This window comes from Gopherus evgoodei, chromosome 3, assembly GCF_007399415.2.
Source record: "Gopherus evgoodei ecotype Sinaloan lineage chromosome 3, rGopEvg1_v1.p, whole genome shotgun sequence".
Classification (NCBI taxonomy): domain Eukaryota; kingdom Metazoa; phylum Chordata; order Testudines; family Testudinidae; genus Gopherus; species Gopherus evgoodei.
Genome location: NC_044324.1, coordinates 24,209,397 through 24,235,316, shown reverse-complemented (window position 1 = coordinate 24,235,316; position 25,920 = coordinate 24,209,397). Strand labels below are relative to the sequence as shown.

Sequence of the window (25,920 nt, the reverse complement as noted above, 5' to 3'; positions counted from 1 at the left end):
CAGGGCGGCGCCGCGGCAGCCGGCAGCCCAGGGGGTCCCCCGGGTCAGGGCGCCGCCGCGGCAGCCGGCAGCCCAGGGGGTCCCCCGGGTCAGGGCGGCAGCCGGCAGCCCAGGGGGTCCCCCGGGTCAGGGCGCCGCCGCGGCAGCCGGCAGCCCAGGGGGTCCCCCGGGTCAGGGCGGCCGCCGCGGCGCGGCAGCCCAGGGGGTCCCCCGGGTCAGGGCGGCGCCGCCGCGGCAGCGGCAGCCCCGGGGGTCCCCCGGGTCAGGGCGGCGCCGCCGCGGCAGCCCAGGGGGTCCCCCGGGTCAGGGCGGCGCCGCCGCGGCAGCCGGCAGCCCAGGGGGTCCCCCGGGTCAGGGCGGCGCCGCCGCGGCAGCCGGCAGCCCAGGGGGTCCCCCGGGTCAGGGCGCCGCCGCGGCACCGGCAGCCCAGGGGGTCCCACGGGTCAGGGCGCCGCCGCGGCAGCCCAGAGGTTCGGGCTGCCCCCGGCGCGCTGACCCAGGGGAATCCCTGGGCTGCCGGCAGAGGCTCAGAATCCCTCTCCCTCCCGGAGCAGGGGCTCCAGCCTGTGCCGTTTTTCTCGTTGCCGGGGGGGGGGCGCCGGCGGCTGGGCAGAGCTGCAGCAGCTCTGCTTAGGGCACGTGGCAGGAGCTCTGCGAGGGTAGCGGGACACCAGGGCTTCTGGAGGAAAGCGGGGGCTGGCCCCTGGCTCAGCCTCCACGTCAGCCCCAGCGAGGGGCATGGAGAAGAAAAGAGCCTCAGCCGTGGTCTGGTGGAGCGGAGGAAGAAAGAGAACCCCGATGCTCATGCGTTGGGCAAGGTAAGCAAGTGCCTCCCCACAGGTTGGCCTCAGGTGCCTGTGCTCCTGCCCCCTTGGTCCTTAGCTGGTCCCTGCTGCTGCTCTCCTTGTGCCTGGATGGCTGGAGAGAACAGCAGCCTGCAGAGCTGAGCTGCCCCAGTGCCCCCAGGCACCCCCCTCACCCCATCCACCTCATAGCCCTGACCCCCAGCTCTGAGCCCAGTCCCTCTGAGCTGGAAACCCCCTTGACGCCATCCTCCCCACAGCCCTGATCCCCAGCTCCAAGCCCAGTCCCTCTGAGCTGGAAACCCCCTGACCCCATCCTCCCCACAGCCCTGACCCCCGGCTTACAGATAGTGTCCCTAACACAGTTATTGCTCTTCGCATCCTCTTGACTCTATTGCTATTCGAGGAAGGACTGCTAGGAACAGATGGCGTTCACCTTTCGAAGAGGGGAAAGGCCTTATTTGCGCACAGACTGGCTAACCTAGTAAGGAGGGCTTTAAACTAGGTTCGACGGGGACAGGTGAGCAAAGCCCACAGGTAAGTGGGGAACAAGACCTGGGAGATGGGTTGGAAACAGGAGGGAGCACGGGCTATAATGGCAGAGAGGAAGGAGGGTCAGGGCGAAGCTGGGAGGCAAGATCAAACTAGTATCTTAGATGCCTATATACAAATGCAAGAAGTATGGGTAATAAGCAGGAAGAACTGGAAGTGCTAATAAATAAATACAACTATGACATTATTGGCATTACTGAAACTTGGTGGGATAATACACACGACTGGAATGTTGGTGTGGATGGGTATAGTTTGCTCAGGAAGGATAGACAGGGGAAAAAGGGAGGAGGTGTTGCCTTATATATTAAAAATGCACACACTTGGACTGAGGTGGAGATGGACATAGGAGATGGAAGTGTTGAGAGTCTCTGGGTTAGGCTAAAAGGGGTAAAAAACACAGGTGATGTCGTGCTGGGAGTCTACTACAGGCCACCTAATCAGGTGGAAGAGGTGGATAAGGCTTTTTTCAAACAACTAACAAAATCATCCAAAGCCCAAGATATGGTGGTGATGGGGGACTTCAACTATCCAGATATATGCTGGGAAAATAACACCGCGGGGCACAGACTATCCAATAAGTTCCTGGACTGCATTGCAGACAACTTTTTGTTTCAGAAAGTTGAAAAAGCTACTGGGGGGAAGCTGTTCTAGACTTGATTTTAACAAATAGGGAGGAACTTGTTGAGAATTTGAAAGTAGAAGGAAGCTTGGGTGAAAGTGATCATGAAATCATAGAGTTTGCAATTCTAAGGAAGGGTAGAAGGGAGTACAGCAAAATAGAGACAATGGATTTCAGGAAGGCAGATTTTGGTAAGCTCAGAGAGCTGATAGGTAAGGTCCCATGGGAATTAAGACTGAGGGGAAAAACAACTGAGGAAAGTTGGCAGTTTTTCAAAGGGACACTATTAAGGGCCCAAAAGCAAGTTATTCCAATGGTTAGGAAAGATAGAAAATGTGGCAAAAGACCACCTTGGCTTACCCTTGAGATCTTGCGTGACCTACAAAATAAAAAGGCATCATATAAAAAATGGAAACTAGGTCAGATCACGAAGGATGAATATAGGCAAATAACACAGGAATGCAGAGGCAAGATTAGAAAGGCAAAGGCACAAAATGAGCTCAAACTAGCTATGGGAATAAAGGGAAACAAGAAGACTTTTTATCAATACATTAGAAGCAAGAGGAGGACTAAGGACAGGGTAGGCCCACTGCTCAATGAGGAGGGGGAAACAGTAACGGGAGACTTGGAAATGGCAGAGATGCTTAATGACTTCTTTGTTTCGGTCTTCACTGAGAAGTCTGAAGGAATGTCTAGTATAGTGAATGCTTACGGGAAGAGGGTAGGTTTAGAAGAGAAAATAAAAAAAGAGCAAGTAAAAAATCACTTAGAAAAGTTAGATGCCTGCAAGTCACCAGGGCCTGATGAAATGCATCCTAGAATACTCAAGGAGTTAATAGAAGAGGTATCTGAGCCTCTAGCTATTATCTTTGGGAAATCATGGGAGACGGGGGAGATTCCAGAAGACTGGAAGGGGGCAAATATAGTGCCCATCTATAAAAAGGGAAATAAAAACAACCCAGGAAACTACAGACCAGTTAGTTTAACTTCTGTGCCAGGGAAGATAATGGAGCAGGTAATCAAAGAAATCATCTGCAAACACTTGGAAGGTGGTAAAGTGATAGGGAATAGCCAGCATGGATTTGTAAAGAACAAATCGTGTCAAACTAATCTGATAGCGTTCTTTGATAGGATAACGAGCCTTGTGGATAAGGGAGAAGCGGTGGATGTGATATACCTAGACTTTAGTAAGGCATTTGATACAGTCTCGCATGATATCCTTATAGATAAACTAGGAAAGTACAATTTAGATGGGGCTACTATAAGGTGGGTGCATAACTGGCTGGATAACCGTACTCAGAGAGTAGTTGTTAATGGCTCTCAATCCTGCTGGAAAGGTATAACAAGTGGGGTTCCGCAGGGGTCTGTTTTGGGACCGGTTCTGTTCAATATCTTCATCAATGATTTAGATGTTGGCATAGAAAGTACGCTTATTAAGTTTGCGGACGATACCAAACTGGGAGGGATTGCAACTGCTTTGGAGGACAGGGTCAAAATTCAAAATGATCTGGACAAATTGGAGAAATGGTGTGAGGCAAACAGGATGAAGTTTAATAAAGATAAATGCAAAGTGCTCCACCTAGGAAGGAACAATCAGTTTCACACATACAGAATGGGAAGAGACTGTCTAGGAAGGAGTATGGCAGAAAGAGATCTAGGGGTCATAGTGGACCACAAGCTTAATATGAGTCAACAGTGTGATACTGTTGCAAAAAAAGCAAACATGATTTTGGGATGCATTAACAGGTGTGTTGTAAACAAGACACGAGAAGTCATTCTTCCGCTTTACTCTGCGCTGGTTAGGCCTCAACTGGAGTATTGTGTCCAGTTCTGGGCACCGCATTTCAAGAAAGATGTGGAGAAATTGGAGAGGGTCCAGAGAAGAGCAACAAGAATGATTAAAGGTCTTGAGAACATGACCTATGAAGGAAGGCTGAAGGAATTGGGTTTGTTTAGTTTGGAAAAGAGAAGACTGAGAGGGGACATGATAGCAGTTTTCAGGTATCTAAAAGGGTGTCATAAGGAGGAGGGAGAAAACTTGTTCACCTTAGTTCCAATGATAGAACAAGAAGCAATGGGCTTAAACTGCAGCAAGGGAGATTTAGGTTGGACATTAGGAAAAAGTTCCTAACTGTCAGGGTAGTTAAACACTGGAATAAATTGCCTAGGGAGGTTGTGGAATCTCCATCTCTGGAGATATTTAAGAGTGGGTTAGATAAATGTCTATCAGGGATGGTCTAGACAGTATTTGGTCCTGCCATGAGGGCAGGGGACTGGACTTGATGACCTCTCGAGGTCCCTTCCAGTCCTAGAGTCATCTGTATTTCTATGAAACTCTCCCAGTTTCTGTGGCCAGTGGTGAGCGAAGCTTCTCGAAGCTCAAATTGATAAAAACATACATGCGAACATCAATGTTGCAACAAAGACTTGTTGGGCTATCTACCTTGTCACTAGAACATGACTTTCATTGCTCACAGCATTGACTTGGAGGAACTTGTTTCTAAATTTGCTAAACTTAAAGCGCAGAAACATAAATTCTAAATAACATGTTACTCTGTGTGTATTGTCTATAATGTATGTGATTTGGGGGGGGGCGCAAGATGGAAGTTTCACCTAGGGCGCAAAATATGCTTGCACCGGCCCTGGGTGAGGGCCAGGAATACCACTTGGTGCGGGATGGGTGGGTGGAGGCCTGTGGCGGTGGGGTAGGCAGGGCCGGCACTACCATTTAGAATTGCTGGAGGGGGCGGCAGGCGGCTCCGGTGGAACTGCCGCAGTGGTGCCTGCAGAGGGTCCGGTGCTCCGCGGCTCCGGTGGAGCTACCGCAGTCATGCCTGCAGACGGTTGGCTGCTCACGCGGCTCCGGTGGACCTTCTGCAGGCATGACTGCGGCAGCTCCACCGGAGCCGCGGGAGCAGCGCGCGGGGCGGCGAAATTGCCATCCGCCTAGAGCACTCAAACCCCTAGCGCCAGTCCTGGGGGTAGGCCTGCGCCTGGCAGCTGTACTCCCCCGGCTCAGGGTCACACACAGCCTGCTGGGCTCTGTCCCAACCTGTTGCCTTCATGGGCTGCCCCTGGCTGCTCAGGGTGACGCATTTCATACTGAGGTGTGAAACATGACGTGGGGCTTGTTTACATGCTACTTGACATCAGGGGAGAGCATTGCATGCTGGGAGGGACCTGCTTTTACAAGCTGTTTGGGCTGAGGAGCAAGCATTGCATTCTGGGAGCTGTCTCTACAGGGAGCTCAGCCTCAGGGTGAAGCATTACTCGATGGGACTTGCGTACAGACGACTTGAGGTCAAGCTGAAGTATTGGATGCTGGGACCTGGCACTGCATATTGCTCAGGGTGAAGCATTTCATGCTGGGACCTGTCTCTGTAAGTTGCAGCTTGGGCTCAGTGTTAAGTGCTGGGAATTGTCTGTGGGCCGCACCCAGCTGCTCAGTTCAAACAGTGGTTGTGATGCCAGTGCACAGTTGGGAGCATGTTTCTGTGTGGATGCAATCTGTATTACACCTCTACTAGCAGGATCACATGGTTAGCATGTAAAATTTCTCTAAAGCACACAAGATGAGGGCTGAGTGCTAAGCTCAGCTCCCCAAAAACACAGGACAATAAGATCCTAAAATTAGCCATTAGGTGTCATAAAGTACTTTTGTAAATTAGCAGGACAGGGACAGCTGTAATTTAAACAGCTTCCCACATCTGTCTGTGGGCCACTGCAACAGCCCAGAATAGCCAATGCACAAAACAAATTGTCTGTACCCCAGAGCTGATACACCCCTGCAGCAGGGCTGAACTGGGGCAAGTGAGTATAAGGGTATTATACCACGCCTATGATCTCCAGGGAGTCATCCTTAGCCTGGGGAATTCCCAGATAGGATGATCTATCTGTATTTCTGTGGCATAGAGGAGAGGGAATGCAGCTCAGAAATGAGGCCAGTCCCTCACATTTAAAATGTACTGTTTCAAGAAATTTGATACACTACATAATTGGCAATGTTGACCAAGTAATACGAATAAACAAGGTTAACATTTTGTCACAGATATTTTTAGTAAAAGTCATGGGCAATAAAGAAAAAATAATGGAAGCCTGTGTCCTGTCCATAACTTTTTCTAAAAATATTCGGTAGGGGTTCGGAGCTCCAGGATCCTCCTGCCACTCAGCAGCTCTGGGGTACTCCCACTGTCTGCAGTGACCCAAGAGTTCTGGGGGCCACCCACTACCTGCATTTCCCTGCAGGCAGGGGGAACTTGCAGCTCCAGGCTGCTATGGGCTGAAGTCATGGAGGTTGCTGGAAGTCATAGATTCCATGACTTCCGCGACCTCTGTGAAAAAATCGTAGCCTCACATATAAATGTACACCAAAAAAATCAAACAAAGGTGTTTAAAACAAAACGCCTAAATAAGAGTGGCCTTATTTTCAGAGATGCTTAGTTTCCCACTGAAGTAAGAATTATGGCCACTTTACATGGCTGAACATCAGCAGTTTATTCAGATGTCTAATGGATTTAAGTGTCTAACTTGGGGAACCTATGTTTGAACATTGTGGCCTGGGTGTTTATTACTATGCATTAGTGTATTTGACACTTAATGTACTTACAACTTTTAATACTTACATTTTAATTTATTTGTAAACATAAAGCATGCCAGATTCCTGCCATCAATATTAAACTTTATTAAGCATTATGCTTCTTCCTTAAATATTTCTTCCCTAGGTACAGCTTTAGTAAAAGCCAAACAGTGTCTTTCATCAAAATGCTGTAATACACTGAAAAGTGACTGTAAACATAGCATCTGAAGAGATACATCTATTTGGGTGGCCAGACTTGCAGGGCCATTGAAGGTGAGGGCAGAATTTTGCCTGCAGATTTATTATTGATTGTGATGATGTGTGAGAAATAAGGAACAGGCTGAGTTTTCAGGACAGTTAGGAAAAAAAATTCTACTTATGAACAGAAAACATTTGACATCAAAGACACTGAGACATGAACACGGGACCTTACATTCTTACAGAGCAATTTTTCAGAGCAGGCTTGCACTTTGTGTTCCAGCATACTATCCAAATGTTGGCCAGTGTCAGCTGGTTGTATCCTCCCCTCTCCTCTGCAATCCAGACAGTATTTGGAGGGTGTCTGGTTAGACAGGCTATAGTTTTCATCCTCCAACTGCAGGATGTTGTTCAGTTTCCATCCAATCTGATTAAGATGCTCAAAATGTTCATAACATCATTGAACAATTTGTAGATTGAAAACATTTTGTGTTTATGAACGAGAATCCAGAAACATGTAGGCCAGAGGTGGGCAACTGTGGCCCGCAGGACCCTCCTGCCCAGCCCCTGAGCTCTTGCCCTGGGAGGCTTGCCCCCAGCCTCTCCCCTGCTGTTCCTCCTCCCCCACAGCCTCAGCTCACCCCACCGCTGGCACAGTGCTCTGGGTGGCAGGGCTGCAAGCTCCTAGGGCAGCACAGCTGCAGAGCCGCAGCCTGACCTGGTGCTCTGTGCTGTGCAGTGGTGTGGCTGGCTCCAGCCGGGTGGCACGGTGGCTGCCTGTTCTGCTGCTCTAGGCGGCACAGCTGTAGCATCGCCAGCCACCGGTGCTCCAGGCAGCATGGTAAGGGGGCAGAGAGCGGGGGGGTTGGATAGCAGGCAAGGGCGTTCGGGGTGGTGGTCGCGGGGGTGTGGATGGGGTCGAAGTGGTGAGAGGGCGGGGAATGGGGGTTGAATGGGGGCAGGGGTCCCGGGAGGGCAGTCAGGAAGGGGAGAGGGGGTTGGATGGAGCAGCGGGGGGCAGTCGGGCAGGGGTTCTGGGGACAGTCAGGGGACAGGGAGAAGGGATAGTTGGATGGGGCAGAGGTCCCGGGGGGCAGTCAGGAAGGAGACAGGGGGTTGGATGGGGCGGCAGAGGGTCCGGGAGCTGTTGGGACAGGGAATGGGGAGGGTTGGATGGGGCATGAGTCATCAGGGGACAGGGGGCTGTCAGGGGGCAAGCAGCGGGGGGCAGGGGAGCAGATAGGGGGCAGGGACCAGGCCACGCCTGGCTGTTTGGGGAGGTACAAACTCCACTAACCAGCCCTCCATACAATTTTGGAAACCAGATGCGGCCCTCAGGCCAAAAATTTGCCCGCCCTGATCGAGGCAGACTGAGGGCAGGTACTATACATGTTTTTACACAAAGTTCTGCTGGTACAAATTAGTCCTGACTTGCTAACTTACCCCTGGAGTTTTCAAAAGACATCTCTGTCCAAAAGACCTGCTGTGGGACTTAAGCAGTCTCTAGTCATTGTGATTCCCTCTGTACTGGTGAATTTCATCAATAGCACAGTAGTGTGTCCAAACAGGTACTGGTGGTGTGAAGTGGGTATACATCCATTGAGAAATAAGTTGAGCCTATCAATTTCTTTCACATGTTATATCAAACATATCTGAGGCCAGGTCTGCACAGCTGAATCTACTGTATTAACCTATTACAGCACCTAGTACTTAATGCTTGGTTTGCTAAGAAATGACAGACTTCTAATGAAGAGGTAGCTACAGGAGATTTTCCTTTATTGTGCGTGTGTGTCTTATTCTAATGAAAGGCTCCAAAATTTACACTCGAGTCTTTTATCCACAGAACATGTATAATACACGATTAAAAAGGTACATGTTCTATAGAACTACCTAGAGCTCAGTCAAGTCTCATCCTCAGCTACAGGAGCCTTCTCTAGGATTAAAAAAGTAATTTGTTTTGCCTCTGCTGAATCTTCCAGCACGGCTGGTGCTTATTGCTAGTTGGGAGTAGTGCTTTTTGTGATGGACACTTATGCCATGGAGACCACCAACTCTATATACCGCTTTAGCAACCACCTCTGAAGAGAGACCACCTGTCACATGCGACTACTTGCAGAGGCCACAGAAAGTTTTTCCCCTATAATTTAACTGCGAAGAAACTGTAAAGAGGGATGACCTGTCATCTGCAACCAGCAACCACATTTTCTTTACTCCCATTCATAAACACAAACCTGCAGGAGAAACTGATCTTCACTTCTCAGTAGGAGTCTAGTGTACCATACCAGGCCACCCTTACTTCTGCACTTTGCTGATGATGGCACTGCTGGTGAGAATAGCCAAGCAGGGCACCCAGCCAGCAGCCAATGCTCTCCCATGTGCAAACCTTTGAAGACTGACCACCTCTTACAAGAGACCACTTTTGATAACTCGCAAGAGTGATTGCTCTTGGCAGGTTTTACTGTACTGTAGTCTGTCAAGTGGCAGTCAGAAGGTAATATTAAATCACTATCACCAAGACTGAATTTGAAGTGATGACCTAAAGGTGAGAAACTATTGCCAGCTCCTAAAATAACCAGTTTCCTTAGGGATGGGGTGTTTTATTGATGATCTACTGGATTTCCAACTGTGTTTTATTTGTTATGTGATTATTAATATATGCTTTCAAGATCTTAAAAAGAACTAACTCCGCAGATCCTTCTGATTTGTTCATAGGTAAGCCAGAATACCAATGACCAAGGAGCCTGGAAAAGTAACCACACAAATTTTTACAAACTTAGAACAGAGGAAACATTTTAGTAAGTATTCATTAGCCACTTTAACAGGGATAAATACATAACTATATTGAAGTGTTTGTCTTAGCTAGATTATAAGAAGTTTATGGACGGTGTCGTATTGTATGTTGCCTATAGTTAAAATTGCCCAGCCTTTCCAATAAAGAGCCTCTTTCCAATTTATTTTGCTCAAATGTAACCCTTTGGGCTGAAATTTTCCATGCCAGGCATCTGCTACAGGCTGAATTTTTTCAGAAATTTTAGTAAAAATTGTTCAGCTGTTTCCAAAAATGAAATTAGGGGAAAATACATAGTTTTGCCCATGTCAAATAAATTCTCACAACTGTTTAGATGAGCAGCTCTAAACCAACATACTTTGGAGAAAGGAACTGAAATTTGACAGGGTGCTTGTCTGTGTCAGAGATGTGCTTTTGGTTTTTTCTATGAAAAACTATGCAAAATTGGCCAAATTATAAACCTTTGAAAAAAATCTCAGTTGGCACATGCTCATAGAGACTTGTAAGAGTTTGGTTGCTAAATTCCCTGAAGATTCCATCTGTACTGGGCATAGTCTAGCCCAGGGATACAGTAGCTGAGCAGGACTTTCCTTGCAATTGTTCTTTCTAGCTGCTGTGATACCAGGCACAGGAACTGAGAGCAGAAAGATTTTCTTTCCTGTGCTCTCTTTGCTGGTGCCCAGGTACCCTGAAAGAGGAAGCTGCTTGACTTGAATGCAGACAACAAGAGTCAGACTGGGTGGGAAGGGAAGCGGGGGGAGTAAATTGGTGCCAGTGGGACTGGGACTAGTTGGCAAAGGAGACTGGGAGCTGAGGAAAAGGAACCAGGGGATTGAGAATAAGTGGGTGGGTAGAAGACTGACATTGGTCAAGGACCCAGAAGAGGGGGAGACTGGAACAAGGAGCCTAGGGGAGGTGAGAGTGGTTGGACAAGAAGATTGGGGCAATCAGAATAATATCACATTTGTTTTGGAATATAGTGTCCACACAGAGAGTTACACTGAGATGGCTTTAGCAGAATCATTATCCCACTATAGCTATGCCTGTCTGCTTCCCTGTGTAGACAAGCACCTGGCTTATGAGATTTGAGAACTTGACAATTCAGGATGAGTGAAGGCAGGCATATAACCAGACACAAAACTCTGTCAGTACACATCAATCTTGATCTGCAACATCCCTATTATTCCAGGCCTGAAACCTCTTCTGAGCAAACACTAATGGTCATGTCAGCCAATGTGGTTGGTTGATGGAGTGGACAAATGAGAACTCTAATCTAGCGAAGGAGTTTTTATGGTGCCTGTTATGAAGGTATTTAAACACAGTGACCAGTCTTTCCCATGTAACCATAAGCAAGGCTTGGGTTCATGCCTCCATGACTAGTAAATGACTAGTGTACTAAGAATGCACACTAATTCACTTTATTTTAAAAACCTCATATTAATATTTTCCAAGTTTAATGATATAGTAAATGCAACAAAGGACTATGAAATACATATTTTAATATCAGTATTGCTGTAAGATATTCTGTGTAGTTCTCTAATTGTTTTAGGACCCAATCCTGCAGGGTGCTGAGTGCCTCCTACAAAGCACTCCAACTTCAGTTCCCAGCAAAGTCAATGGGAATTGAAGGCATTCAGCAACTGGCAGGATAAGACTCTTAACGCATCAAAGGAACCCCTGTAGTTGTACAACACTGCATTACAAACTATCTAGCTGTAAAGAATTTATACTAAAAGAGGAAAAGTCATTTACCATTCGCATCCAGGTTGGTAAAAAGCCTTTGTATAGAGACATAAATCCTTCACCTTGTATAGCCTGAATCAAGCAGTCTGCAGAAGACTTATACAGCAGTCCTCTACACATGAGGAAGGAGAACAAAATGAAGTTGGTGTTACAAATACACAAGTAGACTGTAGGAAATGAAAGTATTTCAGCACCATCATCCCCACCCAATATAACACCCCCACATCTTCCATCAGGGTAGTTCCTATGAAAGGTTATATTTAGAAACAAGATCCCTGTCGTAGACTCACTGAAGTCAATGAAGCTATACCAGGGATTAATTCAGCCCAAAAAATAAACTATATGTAAAGTTCTCACTTAGTTTAAAGTATAATTATGGACCATTACTACAAAAATATCTTTTATATACAAAAATAAACACCAAGACTAAAGCAGAACGATAAGAGTAGACTAGAGATCCAAGGCCTGATGTATCAAAGAAATCAATGTGAATCTTTCCATTGACTTCATGGGGAGTTCAGTTTGGGTCCCAAATTACTACTGAAGTTGGGAAATACCCTCTAGAAATATCCATACCTTCCCTGTTTATCTCTTGGTTGGTTCATTATCCGTGTCTTGACAACATCAGCAGGAGTTCCCAGGATAGCAGCTACCAGGCCAGAACACGCACTATCAATAAAAAACAATATTTGAAGGAAAAACATATCAAAGTTTATCATCCCAATTCAACCACCTAGATCTCAGTTTCAAAAATAAAGATTTTTTAGGGCTGTTGTCATTAAACCATGATTAATGCCTCATAACTTAAATGTGGGTTTTCCAGTTAGGCTAGAGCTGGGAACAATTGCCTCAGCTCTGGCACTCACGTATCTCCACTCAGAGTCAGTTGGCCTGGCTTCACTGGCACAATGTGAGGCATGTACAATGTGTAGGGGGGTATGCGAGGTCAAGTGCCCCCCTAGATTTCTGCTTGGTGGAGGAAGGGAGAGGGGTTCCCTTCTCTTGCTGTGCCTGCGCCCCAGCAAGCTGCGCCCCGGCAAGCTCCACCCCTGTCCCTGGCAGCCGAGCCTGGGCAGGGAGCAGAAAGGGCAGGACCAGCAATTCTGTGCAGCACAGCAGCTGCCTGTGAGACAGCCTGGCTAGGGCAGTGGCCTGCCCTGCCCCCTCTGCTCCCGGCTGCCAGGGCCTGGGCCCAAGCAAGCCAGAAATGTGATGGGGGAAGGAGGGCTCCAGCTTGCTCAACCCTTGTCTTGGGCAGCCAGGCTGGGTGGGGAGCAGAGGGGGTGGGCCAGCCTGGGCCGCCACCCCAGCCAGGTTCTCTCTGGCAGCCACTGTACTGCATAGAGTCAGTGACCTGGAGTGGCCAGTTTCAGCTGCTGTGAGAAACGGCTCCATCCCACTCCCTGCCCAGGCCCAGCTGCCAGGGACAAGTTCTGAACATGCTTGGAGGTGCACTAGGAGACAGACCGAGATCCTACCATCCCGAAAGGTAACTGCTGGGGTGGGGAGAGTAGGGTGGCCCCAGGTAGGGTGCAGGGCAGGGAGGTTGCTGGGCAGAGGAAACACATGGGGTGGTCATGTGCCCTCCGTTTAGATTGTGCCCCCTCCCCCCCGCAGTATCAGGAGGCACAAGTCATCATGAGGTAGTACATATCCTTGAAGAGCAGCTGGAAATCTTGTGGAGCATGGGACCTTCTTAAGGGAACAACATGCACAAATACTCAAACACCAGGAAACACTCTCTGGGAAAATAGTGTATGTAGGTACTGTAGAATCACACCATAATAGTTCTATGGAGCCAAGAATACAACAGAATAGAACAGTAGGTTATACTGGGACAGAGGAAAAATGAATAAAGATCAGATGGGATAATGGAAGGTAACTGGTATAAATTAGCATTGCTTCACTGATTTTAATGGAGCTATACTGATTTACAGCAGCCAAGGATCTGGCCCATCACTAACAACTCCTAAAATGCAAGACTAATCCATTTAAAGTCTTGTAGTTTTGGATATGTGCGACTAGTGAAATTAAGGCAACCAGCGGGATTACAGTGCATCACAAACTGAATGAGCCAAAAATGTCATGCAGTTGTGAAAAAAGCTATATTTTTTTCAAGTGTATTAATAGAATGTCCTGTGTAAGATACATTGGAGTTAATTGTTCTGCTCTACTTAGAATTGATGAGGCCTCAGCTGCAGTACTGTGTCCACTTTTGGGCACCACATTTTAAGAAAGAAGTGGAAAAACTGGAAAGCCTCTGAAGGAGAGCAACAAAAATCATAAAAGATTTAGAACACCTGACCTACGAGGGAAGGTTAAAAAAGAACTGGGCATGTTTAGCCTTGAGAAAAGACGACAAAAGGGGGCCCTGGTAAGTTTTCAGATACGTTAAGGGGCTGTCACAGAGAACAGTGATCAATTGTGTTCCCTGTCCACTGAAGGTAAGACAAGAAGCTTAATCTGCATCAAGGGAGATCTAGTTAGAATTTTTCCCCTAATATAGTTAAATACTGGAATAGGTGACCAAGGGAGGTCGTGTAATCCATCATTGGAGGTTTTTAAGAACAGGTTAGACAAACACCTGTCAGGGATGGTTTATGTATACTTGGGCTCACCTCAGTGTAGGGGGAGAAGGGAAGAGACTAGATGACCTCTCTAGTTCCCCCCTCTATGATTCTGTCAGTCAAAGTGGAAAACACCAGAAGTGAGAGAGTCTGTGAAATTAATGGTCTTTCTAGTTTCGGAGCCAATCTTTGACAGGTCCAGATACTTCAAAGGAAAATATAAAAGCACCATAACGGACAATTATGCAATATCATGCCTGAAGGAGAAGTTTCTTCCTAGTCCCAGGGAGTTAGTGTTTGTTTTATATCCTGACATATTAGGGTTGGTATTCTTCTATCTCACTGATTGGCACATTTAAAATTAGACTGGACAAAGCACTAGAAAAATCTAGAAAAGGGAAGAATCCTGCACTGGCAGAGATGAGGGGACAGATAATTTTTTTTTATGTTATGGGCCATGTGCTTTGCTGGTTTAAATTGTCATAGCCACACTGACGTAAATGTAGCTATACCAGTTTTCCCCAGCTGCAGATCTGATCCTATGATTCTAGGACCTAAATTGTGCCAGGACTGAGGGAAAAAAAACAATTTAAGGACCAAATAAAATCAGCTGGAAAGAGAGTTATCTGCATGATACATTCACAATTTCTATAACTGGGAGGAACATGCTGCTACTGAACCTGTTAATACCCGGGTCACGAATTGATTACACATACATATATAATGCAATTCTGCTTAGGTCAGCCATAGCACTGACTGTAAGAACTGGGGATGAATCCCCGCCAAGGAGAATTTCAAGGTGGGTAAAACAGTAAGCAAAAGAAACCACAAATTTCCTAAGCCCTGGAGGGGGCTCATGTCCCAGAGATAAAGCCCTATGTGCTTATTATGAAGAGTTGCCATGTACATGTAGAGGGCAGAAGACAAAATGCAGATAAAGTAGTTTAGCACCTAACCCTACCAGACCTAATTTTTCCATACACACAGATACGTTGGTCTCCAGAGAAGCAGCATATGTACATAGTTAAAAACAGCCTATGGAGAGAGGCCCAGAAATCCATCTAAAGTGTGTCTGATTTTAATATTCCTTCCATTGAGCAGATGGAATGAGATGGGGAGAAATAGATTTCCTGAGTCCCAGACCATTGCTTAAACTGCAAGACTATTCCTTCTTTCCTCTCTCCTTAGGATCATTTCGAATACTGACACCTTTATTGGAATATTATTTGTCTTGGTGCTCAAGAGGCAGTATACCATCCTATTCTCTACATCAGTGGTCTCCAAACTTTTTTGATCGCGTACCCCTATCAGGAAAAATTTTTTGAGCATGCACCACCTGCCGTGCCAGCTCTACCATTTTTGCCAAAGCCAAAAAAAAAAGGCGCTCAGACTCCTGCCCGAACTGACGAAGAAAAAAAAAATGCTCCTCCTCCTGTGCACCCCCAAGGATCCTCTTGTGCACCTCACTTTGGAGACCACTGTTCTACATCTGGCCCACTTCTGGCTAGGATCAAGTTCTTCACCATGGAGACACCTATCAACACTACGTGCGTCTCCTGTTCTAATAGTTCCCTTTCAGTTCTTGCTTTTTGGTTACTGGTCAGCTACTGTCTATTCTCTGTCTGCTTGTGCTCTACCTCCAGGTGGAATACTTAGTCACAGAATTCCAAATATAGTGTATAATTTAGCACTTTCATATGCAATCTCAAAGTGCTTTGCAACATTGGGTAAGTACCACATGGGTAACTGAAGCAACAAGAAGCGAAGTGACTTGCCCACGCTTACACAGCAAGTTACTGGCAGAGCTGGGAATAGAACCCACGTTTCCAGGTCACAGATGAGTGCCCTGTTATGGTTACCTCTGAAGAAGCAATAATTGGACGACAGAGGAAAGCAGCAATGTGACTGTCCTGAAAATTATAACATCACTGAGTGATTAGCTTGTGGCTAAAAGTTATCTCCTTAGAGATGTGGGAGGAGATAATAAAATAATAAGGCACCTTGCAAGGCTGTGAGTCACACTATTGTCCTGAAGGGGTGTGTTCAGAAGTAAAAAGTGTTTCACTGAGTCATAAGTAGTCAGATCTGTAAAGAGAGTAATTAGTGGAAATAAGCATAAATGAGAAGTTACATGGTATTCAGGCTCCTTGTTATTGATTTAGGTGATAAAGACCTGAGCTAAATAAATCCCTGGTGTAACCTATTGACTTGCACCAGTCTGGTATATACCCTATTCCCCATTACTACTGCCTTCAACTACATCCAGCGCCTCCTCTCTGCTTTCCGACTGCCTCCATCACAAAACATATTATTGGAGTATGCATACAGAGTAACTGAACTCTCTCTCTTCCTGAAACCACCCACCTCTTCTGTTTAACGTGAAAACAGTAACTTGGAAAACAAAATTCCAAGAGGAAATTGGGCAAAAATGTTGTCAAACAAAATTGGAAACATTCACATAACTCTAAAAAGGATTTTTTTCCCCCACTTCTCTATCACTTTTCTTTCCCTGGGTAAGCACCATTATCCCCATTTTGCAAATGGCAAAAATGACAATAGAGGGCATAAGAGAGTCTAAATTGGGATAACTTGAGGGGTTGGAAAGAAGAGTAAGTTAAAGTGACTAAGGATTTAAATGAAGACCAGTAGTCTCCTAGAAAATTAAAAGTAGATTTAGGAATAGAAGACAGGTGTCCTGACCTTAGATTTGGTGCTTTATCTACAGAACCATGCTGACTTCCTTAGTACTTTATAGTAGGGCTGTCAAGCAATTTTAAAAAAATTAATTGCGATTAATCACACCTAAACAATAGAATACCATTTATTTAAATATTTTTGGATGTTTTCTACATTTGCAAATATATTGATTTCAATTACAACACAAAATACGAAGTGTATAGTGCTCCCTTTATTTTTGATTACAAGTATATTTGCACTGTAAAATAAATAGTGTTTTTCAATTTACCTAATACAAGTACTGTAGTGCAATCTCTTTATCATGAAAGCTGAACTTATGAATGTAGAATTATGTACAAAAAAACCTGCATTCAGAAATAAAACAATGTAAAATTTTAGAGCCTACAAGTCCACTCAGCACTACTTCTTGTTCAGCCAATCGCTCAGACAAACAAGTTTGTTTACATTTTCAGGAGATAATGCTGTCTGCTTCTTGTTTACACTATCACCTGAAAGTTAGAACATGCGTTGGCATGGCACTGTTGTAGCCAGTGTCACAAGATATTTAGGTGCCAGATGTGCTAAAGATTCACATGTCCCTTCATGCTTCAACCACCATTTCAAGGGATGTGTCCATGCTGATGATGGGTTCTGCTTGATAACAATCCAAAGCAGTGGGGACCGATGCATGTTCTTTTTCATCATCTGAGTCAGATGTCACCAGCAGAAGGTTGATTTTCTTTTTTGGTGGTTCGGGTTCTGTAGTTTCTCTTTAAGATGTCTCTTTTAAGGCTTCTTTAAGACTTGCTCTTTTAAGACTTCTGAAAGCATACTTCACACCTCGTCCCTCTCAGATTTTGGATGGCACTTCAGACTCTTAAACCTTGGTCAAGTGCTGTAGCTATCTTTCAAAATCTCACATTGATACTTTCTTTGCGTTTTGTCAAATCTGCAGTGAAAGTGCTCTTAAAATGAACATGTGCTGGGTCATCATCTGAGACTGCTATAGCATGAAATATATGGCAGACTGCAGGTAAAACAGAGATGGGGACATACAATTCTCCCCCAAGGAGTTCACTCACAAATTTAATTAATGCATTCTTTTTTTAATGAGCATCATCAGCATGGAAGCATGTCCTCTGGAATGGTGGCCGGAGCATGAAAGGGCATATGAATGTTTAGCATATCTGGCACGTAAATACTTTGCAATGCTGGCTACAAAAGTCCCATGCGAATACCTGTTCTCACTTTCTGGTGACATTGTAAACAAGAAGAGGGTGGCATTATCTCCTGCAAATGTAACCAGACTTGTTTGTCTTAGCGTCTGGCTGAACAAGAAGTAGGATTGAGTGGACTTGCAGGCTATGAAGTTTTACACTGTTTTGGTTCTGAGTGCAGGTATGTAACAGAAAAAGAAATCTACATTTGTAAGTTGCACTTTCAGGACAAAGACTGCACTACAGTACTTGTATGAGGTGAATTGAAAAATACTATCTTTCATGTCTACAGTGCAAATATTTGTAATAAAAAATAATATACACTGATTTCAATTACAACACAATACAATATATATATATGAAAATATGGGAAAACATTCAAAATATTTAAAAAATTTCAATTGGTATTTTATTGTTTAACAGTGTGATTAAAACGGCAATTCATCACAATTTTTTTAATCACAATTTTATTAAGTTAATCGTGTGAGTTAACTGCAAGTAGTCGACAACCCTACTTTATAGTGTTTTTCAGGCCAAAATGTGTAAGGTGGTAGAAGTTACATGTTAGTAAACAGATGTAAGTAAATGTAAGGAAGTCTGAATTTGTATAGCTTTTGTTATGAGGAATGGAAAGACTAAATTAAAGTGTGTGTGTGTGAGAGAGAGAGAGCGCTTCTGAGGGATGGAAAGACTAAATTAAAGTGTGTGTGTGTGTGTGTGTGTGTGTGTGTGTGTGTGTGTGTGTGTGTGTGTGTGTGTGTGTGTGTGTGTGTGTGAGAGAGAGAGAGAGAGAGAGAGAGAGCGCAATCCTAGACATGAGCACCCTCCAATGACCAACCTCAGCAACACAAGCATAAATCGCATAAAACGTTTAACTACAGGTAAGGGTTTCTAGACAAGAATTCCACCACTCTTTAGTTGTTCTGACAACCAACCTGGTCTTCTTTATTGGCACAATTTTACCTTCTTACTCCCACAATCACAGGAGGATTTCCCAAATTCAAACACCCAGTGTACAGACACAACAACAGGCTCTTCTTCCCCCGAGAGTTCTTCCAGTCCAACCATTCCTGGGCTTTTCTTTCTTAAAACTGTCTTAAACCTAGTCCTCAATAACTGTACCTCCAGACTCCCTCCACAAGGTGGTTCCTCTCAGGGCTTTCACCAGAGGCAGGCTTCTTCCCTAAGCCCCGAGCACTTTTCTTTTCCCAACTTAGGGATTCTTGGTGCCCCTCACAAGGCCCACCCTGCTGGTCCTTCCAATATCATGCTAGCCTCCTTCTTCCTATTAACTATCACATGATCCCCCTTCTAAATTTAGAGGTAATTAGTTGGTCACAGGTGGACAAGACCCACACATTCTTAAAGGACCAATTTCACCTGTGACACAATGGATACTTTAATACCTTCTTGTTAGTTGTTATCCTTTCCCTAGCCCTTACAACACCCTTAGTGATGTGTAACTTATACCACCTCTGACACTGGCCCATCAATCTTAAAACTGGGATTTACATACATCAGCAACAAATACTTAAAATAGCCTTCGGCCAAGTAGCCTAGAAATTACCAGCCATTCTGCTAAGCAAATTCAAACAGGCCAACGAAAAAATGACGAAAGATCAAAAGTAAACTGATGCACAGAAACAGGCCTTCTACTGAGCATTGGGACATTGAGGGACATGCTTCTGGAGGGAGTTCCTTAGGCAACATCCCTGAACCCAGAAGACCTCACCATCCTACAGATAAAACCTCAGGAAGGATGGCAAAGACAACACAACTTATCTCAATGATCCTGGAAGGACAAAGGAAGAGAGAATCACTTAAGGAGCTCAGGCCTACTTTATTATGTTTACCTCCCATGTTTACCAGAGCAGCTCTTTGGACATTTGGCACCCAACCTGCCCAAAGGCCCCGAATTCCCCCTTCAGACAGGATCTTCACAAATGCATGGTGCACTCCATGAAATCTGAAATAAATAATATTTGACATTTCTCTAGCATCTCATGTCTTTACAAACATTCATTCATTCAGCTAATGCATAGAGAATTCAGTGATGGACAAACTTCTGTTGTACATATGCCAGGAGGACTTCTTGTGCTTTCTGTAGCACACATTTAAAAAAAAATTCTTAGGAATGTTTAATGCTAGTAAAGGTTATTGACCTAACAGCCCTGAAGACTGAAGTCCTCTATCCACAGAAGAGATCCTTTACATTAAGGGCAATAATAATGCAAGCTTCCCTACACTGCCCCACCGATGTGCCTCAACCATATCTTCAAGGAACTGTTTTGATGGGAGTTCAGTCTCCAGTCAGATCCTTAGCTCATATAAATACGCAGAGTTCTATTGATGGAGTTATGCTGAAATACACCAGCTGAGGATCTGGGCTCTTTGTGTCCATTTAATCACTTAAGCTCTGTGTAACAGTGTTCTCTGTAAAAAACAAACAAACAAAAAACAAAACACCTTACCTAACCACAGGGTTTTGTGCAGTAATGGTGTGTATAAATTAGGTGCATATATTTTTTGAACATACAGTAACTCCTTGCTTAACATTGTAGTTATAGTCCTGAAAAATGCGACTTTAAGCGAAACGATGTTAAGCAAATCCAATTTCCCCATAAGCATTAATGTAAATGGGGAGGGGGGGTTAAGTTCCAGGAAAAAAAATTTTCACCAGACAAAAAACTATATATTATATAGATATACACACAGTATATGTTTTAAACAAACAATTTAATACTGTTCACAGCTATGATGATTGTGAAGCGTGGTTGAGGTGGTGAAGTTAGAGGGTGGAAGAGGGAGGGATATTTCCCAGGGAATGCCTTGCTGCTAAATGATGAACTAGCACTCGGCTGAGCCCTCAAGGGTTAACACGTTGTTAATGTAGCCTCTCATCAAGGCAGCATGAACAGGAGTGAGGAGAGACGGCATAGCAGACAGAGACAGATACACCTTGTGTGTGGGACAGTGAGAGAGATGCACACTGCCCCTTTAAGTCAGCTGACCCACTCTTAAGTACATTGTCTTTTTAAGTGGATCAGGAAGTTGAGACAGCAGCTGCTGCCCCAAGTTCTCTCTGTCTCTCTTCATCTGTCCATGTTCCCTCCCTGCTCTATATGGAGAAGGGGTAAGCGGGGTGCAGGAGCGGTGGAGAGGGGGACACCTGACATTAGCGCCTCTCCCCCTTCCCCCCACACAGCAAGCAGGAGTCTCTGGAAGCAGCTCCAAGGCAGAGGGCAGGAGCAGCACATGGCAATTGGGGGGAGGGGCAGCTGAACTGCCTTGATAGCCTGCTGAGCAGCAGCAGCACAAGGAACTTAGGGGAGCAGGTAGCTGATAGGAGGGCTGCCGGTCCTGGTTACAAGTCCTCACCAGCTAGCTGCAACGGGCTGCCCTTCCTGCAAGCAGTGGACAAAGCAGGCGGCTGCCAAATGGCGTTAGAAGGCATTGCACAACTTTAAACGAGCATGTTCCCTAATTGATCAGCAACGTAACAACAAAACAACATTAACCGGGACCACTTTAAGTAATGAATTACTGTACAAAGTCCTAAAAATCTGTCCCACACTGCATGATAATTGTCAACTTCCACAGAATGACCACTGACAACAAAAAAAATGCCAATTAAAATTAGCTTACTTGAGAACTCACCGTAATGGTTTCCCTTCTAGTCTCCTCTTTCCTTCCATTTGCATCTGCACCTTCACCAGATCAGTTGGACTGGCAAAAAACTGACCAATGGCACCAGCTGCCATCCCTCCAACTACAGATTTCCTGTACAAAAGTAAAGTGGGAACTAAGCTCTCATTTTTCTCCAGAATACATTCAAGATGTTAACAACTATGAAGCCACAATGCCTGTTTCCCCAGTGAAAATAAATGCCTGACCTAACAAGCTCTGTAGCATCTTCCAGGTGAAATGGAATCTTAAACAGCCACTTCTCACGTGAACAACCAGAGCTTAATCAATGATTGTAGTAACTCCAGATGGCTAATATAGTCTGTAATGTTCTTCTCAGTTTTATACAGTGTTAAAAGGTAACTTGGAAATAAAATATTTAATATACATCACCAATATGTGCTGGTTGCACTCAGGAACCATAGAAATAGCCAGAAGTTAGTTCCTTCCCCTTAACTGCACTTTCTCTTTGTGATTTCTCTTTTTTATTTGGGAAGAAATTGGTATCAAATACTTAAAGTCAATATAGTCTTTTTCTGTTTTTTGTAAAGTGAATTTGAACAGCAGTGGGATGTGGGGCTCACAAATGGTCTTCTTGGCAACTCTTGCTATTCCCATTGCATTCCAAGTTGTTACTTTCATGGTTACACCATCTGCAGCAGCTCCTCAAATTCTGAGATTTTTGGAGGTAGCCCCCAGAAGTCTGAGCTTAGGGAGGTAATGCAACTAGCCAGGTTGAAAGGGAGGGGCATTCAGTATATTAACACTTCAAAGGGAAAACAATGAGGCATCCTTGTGGTACCTTAGAGACTAAAAATTTATTTGGGCATAAGCTTTCGTGGGCTAAAACCCACTTCATCAGATGCATGGAGTGAAAAATACAGTAGGCAGGTACAAATATACAGCACATGGAAAGATGGGAGTTGCCTGACCAAGTTGGGGGGCAGTGCTAATGAGGCCAATTCAGTCAGGGTGGCCTATTCCCAGCAGTTGACAAGAAGAGGTGAATATCAACAGAGGGAAAATTACTTTTTGCAGTGACCCAGCCACTCCCAGTCTTTATTCAGGCCTAATTTGATGTTTGCAAATTAATTCCAGTTCTGCAGTTTCTCGTTGAAGTCTGGTTTTGAAGTTTTTTTTGTTGAAGACTGGCCACTTTTAAGTCTGTTATTGAGTGTCCAGGGAGATTGAAGTGCTGTCCTACTGGTTTTTGAATGTTACAATTCTTGATGTCTGATTTGTGACCATTTATTCTTTTGCATAGAGACTGTCCAGTTTGACCAATGTACATGAGGGGCATTGCTGACACATGATGGCATATATCACATTGGTAGATGTGCAAGTGAACAAGCCCCTGATGGTGTGGCTGATGTGGTTAGGTCCTATGATGGTGTACCTTGAATAGATATGTGGACAGAGTTGGCAATGGGGGTTGTTGCAGGGACTGGTTCCTGGGTTAGTATTTTTGTTGTATGTTGTGTAGTTGCTGGTGAGTATTTGCTTCAGGTTGCGGAGCTGTCTGTAAGCGAGGACTGGCCTGTCTCCCAAGGTCTGTGAGAATGAACAATTGTCCTTCAGGATAGGTTGTAGATCATTGATGATGTGTTGGAGAGGTTTTAGGGAATCTTTTGTTTGTCGGTTTGAATAGTCATCCCAACTTGCGCATCACTGAATCTAGCTCCATTGAGATACCCCTGAATGTTTCTACTGATGTTAATTGTGCTGAAGCATGAGAGATCAGGCATGTGGTGATTTTTAGCATATGATGCCCTTTTCTTTGTCTCGATAAAAATGTTTTTATACCCATACTTCCACTTACAAAAGGAAGCTGGTTTCTGCAGTGGAGAGGAAATAAAATCCTCTGAAAACCTCTTATATTTAGGGTTTTCCTCACACTTACAATTTAAAGGCAAGATAAAAATGAACATATAATTTACAAATAAGTCCTTACTTGTGCTCCATATATTACTAGTATAACTGAAAGGTATTACTAAATCTAAATTACTTTCACCAGAAAAGGTGACCTTAACAGAGGGTTAAATGTTAGGGTGGGGGGAGATATGGAAAATTATAATAGGATCAAAGGAGCAAGAAGAAAGAAATGAGTAGGGGAAAATATTGATATAGAGGGGTGTGGCTTGTTCAGAAAGCACAGGCAGGGAAAAAAGGGAGGAGGGTGGCATTATGCAAAAAGGATATATACTTGTTCTGAGGTCCAGAAGGTGGTGGGAAACGGACTAGCTGAGAGTCTGGATAAAGATAAAAGGATTAAAATAGGGGTAATGTCATGAGGGGGGAGGTCCCTACTTTCAACCACCCAAACAGGAAGAGGAGGTGAACGAGGCATTTCTAAAAACAACAGAAATATCCAAAATACTGAACCTGGTAGTAATGGGGGACTTTAACTACCAAGACATCTGTTGGAAAAGTAATAAGGGTAACATACACAATTTCCAACAAGTTCTTGAACTGTATCAGTAAGTGGAGGAAGTAACGGGGGAGATGGCCATTTTAGACTTGATTCTGACCAGCACAGAGGGATTGGTAGTGAATCTGAAGGTAAAAGGCAATTTCGGTGACAGTAAAATGACAGATTTTGTAATTCTAAGGAAAGAAGGGAGTGACAACAGCAGAATAAAGACAATGGACTTCAAAAAAGCATAATAAGTGCAGAGAATTGGTAACTAAGGTCCCATGGGAAGACAATCTAAGTGAAAAAGGAGTTCAGGACAGCTGGCAGTTCCTCAAGGAGACAATATTAAAGGAACAACTGCAAACTATTCTGATGCAAAGAAAAGATAGGAAGTATAGTAAAAAGCCAATACAGCTCCATCAGGAGTTCTTTAGTGACCCGGAATCCTACAAAAAGTGGAAAGATGGTCAAACTGATAAGGAGAAGTACAAAAGAACACTACAAATATGTAGAGACAAAATCAAAAAGGCTAAGGCACAAAATGAGTTGTACCTGGCAAGGGACATAAAAGGCAATAGGAGGAGCTTATTTAAATACACTAGGAGCAAGAGAAAGACACAGGAAAGTGTAGGTTGTCTACTTAGTAGGGAAGGAGAGCTGAAAACTCTGCAGCTCCCCATTTTGTCATGCATCTTTTTAGCAAAAGTCATGGATAGGGAAAGCCCCTGGCAGTCCGGGCCGGTTTGTTTACCTGCCACATCTGCAGGTTCGGCCAATCGCGGCTCCCACTGGCCATGGTTCGCCGTCCCAGGCCAATGGGGGCTGTGGGAAGAGTGGCCAGTACATCCCTCAGCCTGCGCTGCTTCCCACTGTCCCCACTGGCCTGGGACGGCGAACCGTGGCCAGTGGGAGCCGCAATCAGCCGAACCTGCAGACGCGGCAGGTAAACAAACCGGCCTGAACTGCCAGGGGTTTTCCCTGAAAAAGCGGCGGCCCGACTTTGAGAAGCACTGGTCTAGGTGGAATTACTATAAGGTAGGTGCACAACTGTTCAGAAGATAGTACTTGAAGAGTATCAGAGGGGTAGCCGTGTTAATTTGGATCTGTAAAAGCAGCAAAGAATCCTGTGGCATCTTATAGACTAACAGACGTTTTGGAGCATGAGCTTTCGTGGGTGAATACCCACTTCGTCGGATGCATGTGAACTACTTGAAGAGTAGTTATTAGTGGTTTGCCTTTAATTTGTGAGGACACACCAAGTGGGTGTGTCTTGCAGGGTCCTTTCCTGAGTCTAGTACTATTCAATATGTTCATTAATGACTTGGATAATCGAGTAGCGAGTATGCTTATAAAATTTGCCAATGACACCAAGGTGGGAGGGATTGCAAGCACTTTGGAGGACAGGTTTAAAATTGAAAATGACCTTGACAAATAGGAGAATTAGTCTGAATTAAATCACATGAAATTTAATAAAGACAAGTTCAAAGTACTTCACTTAGGAAGGAAAAATCAAAAACCACAACTAAAAATAGGGAATAACTGGCTGTGCAGTAGTACTGAAGTAGAGGATCTGGGGGTCATTCAGCACTTCTGCCATTTCCACATTTTCTGTTATTGTTTCCCCTTGCTCCCCACCATTGAATAACAGGCCTACCCTGTCCTTGGTCTTCCTCTTCCTCATAATGTATGTGTAGAATGTTATTGTTATTTATGTCTCTAGCTAGTTTAATCTAATTTTGTGCCTTGGCCTTTCTTATTTTGTCTCTACATGCTTGTGTTGTTTGTTTCTATTCATCCTCTGTAATATGACCTAGTTTCCACTTCTTGTGGGACTCTTTTTGGAGTTTCAGATCCTTGAAGATCTCTTGCTTAAGCCAGGGCTGTCTCTTGCCATACTTCCTATCTTTCCTATGCAGTGGGATAGTTTTCTCTTGTGCCCTCAATAATGTCTCAGTAATAAAATTGCCAACTCTCTTTAATAACAGAGAGATTCATTGCAAATTACTGACTTGCAAGTTATTGATTTAGGGTGAAATTCACTCTGTACAAACAACCAATGCAAGGACTATGTATCACTTAAATCT

General features: G+C 44.7%; 1 protein-coding gene across 2 annotated transcripts in view; it reads right to left on the bottom strand.

The window, feature by feature from the left end:
* Positions 1–25,920, bottom strand: part of LOC115648123 (mitochondrial uncoupling protein 4-like) — a 53,047-nt gene that overhangs the window by 15,534 nt on the left and 11,593 nt on the right. The window contains exons 4-9 of one of the 2 annotated variants that reach the window (XM_030555285.1): positions 21,397–21,519; positions 19,593–19,705; positions 15,847–15,931; positions 11,856–11,948; positions 11,289–11,391; positions 8,042–9,489 (exon numbers count right to left, since the gene is read on the bottom strand). In XM_030555285.1, coding sequence (XP_030411145.1) covers positions 9,418–9,489; positions 11,289–11,391; positions 11,856–11,948; positions 15,847–15,931; positions 19,593–19,705; positions 21,397–21,519 — 589 coding nt within the window. In that variant the 3' untranslated portion in view covers positions 8,042–9,417. Of the gene's footprint in view, positions 1–8,041; positions 9,490–11,288; positions 11,392–11,855; positions 11,949–15,846; positions 15,932–19,592; positions 19,706–21,396; positions 21,520–25,920 lie in introns of those variants that run through there. The other variant, XM_030555284.1, reaches the window with a different exon arrangement.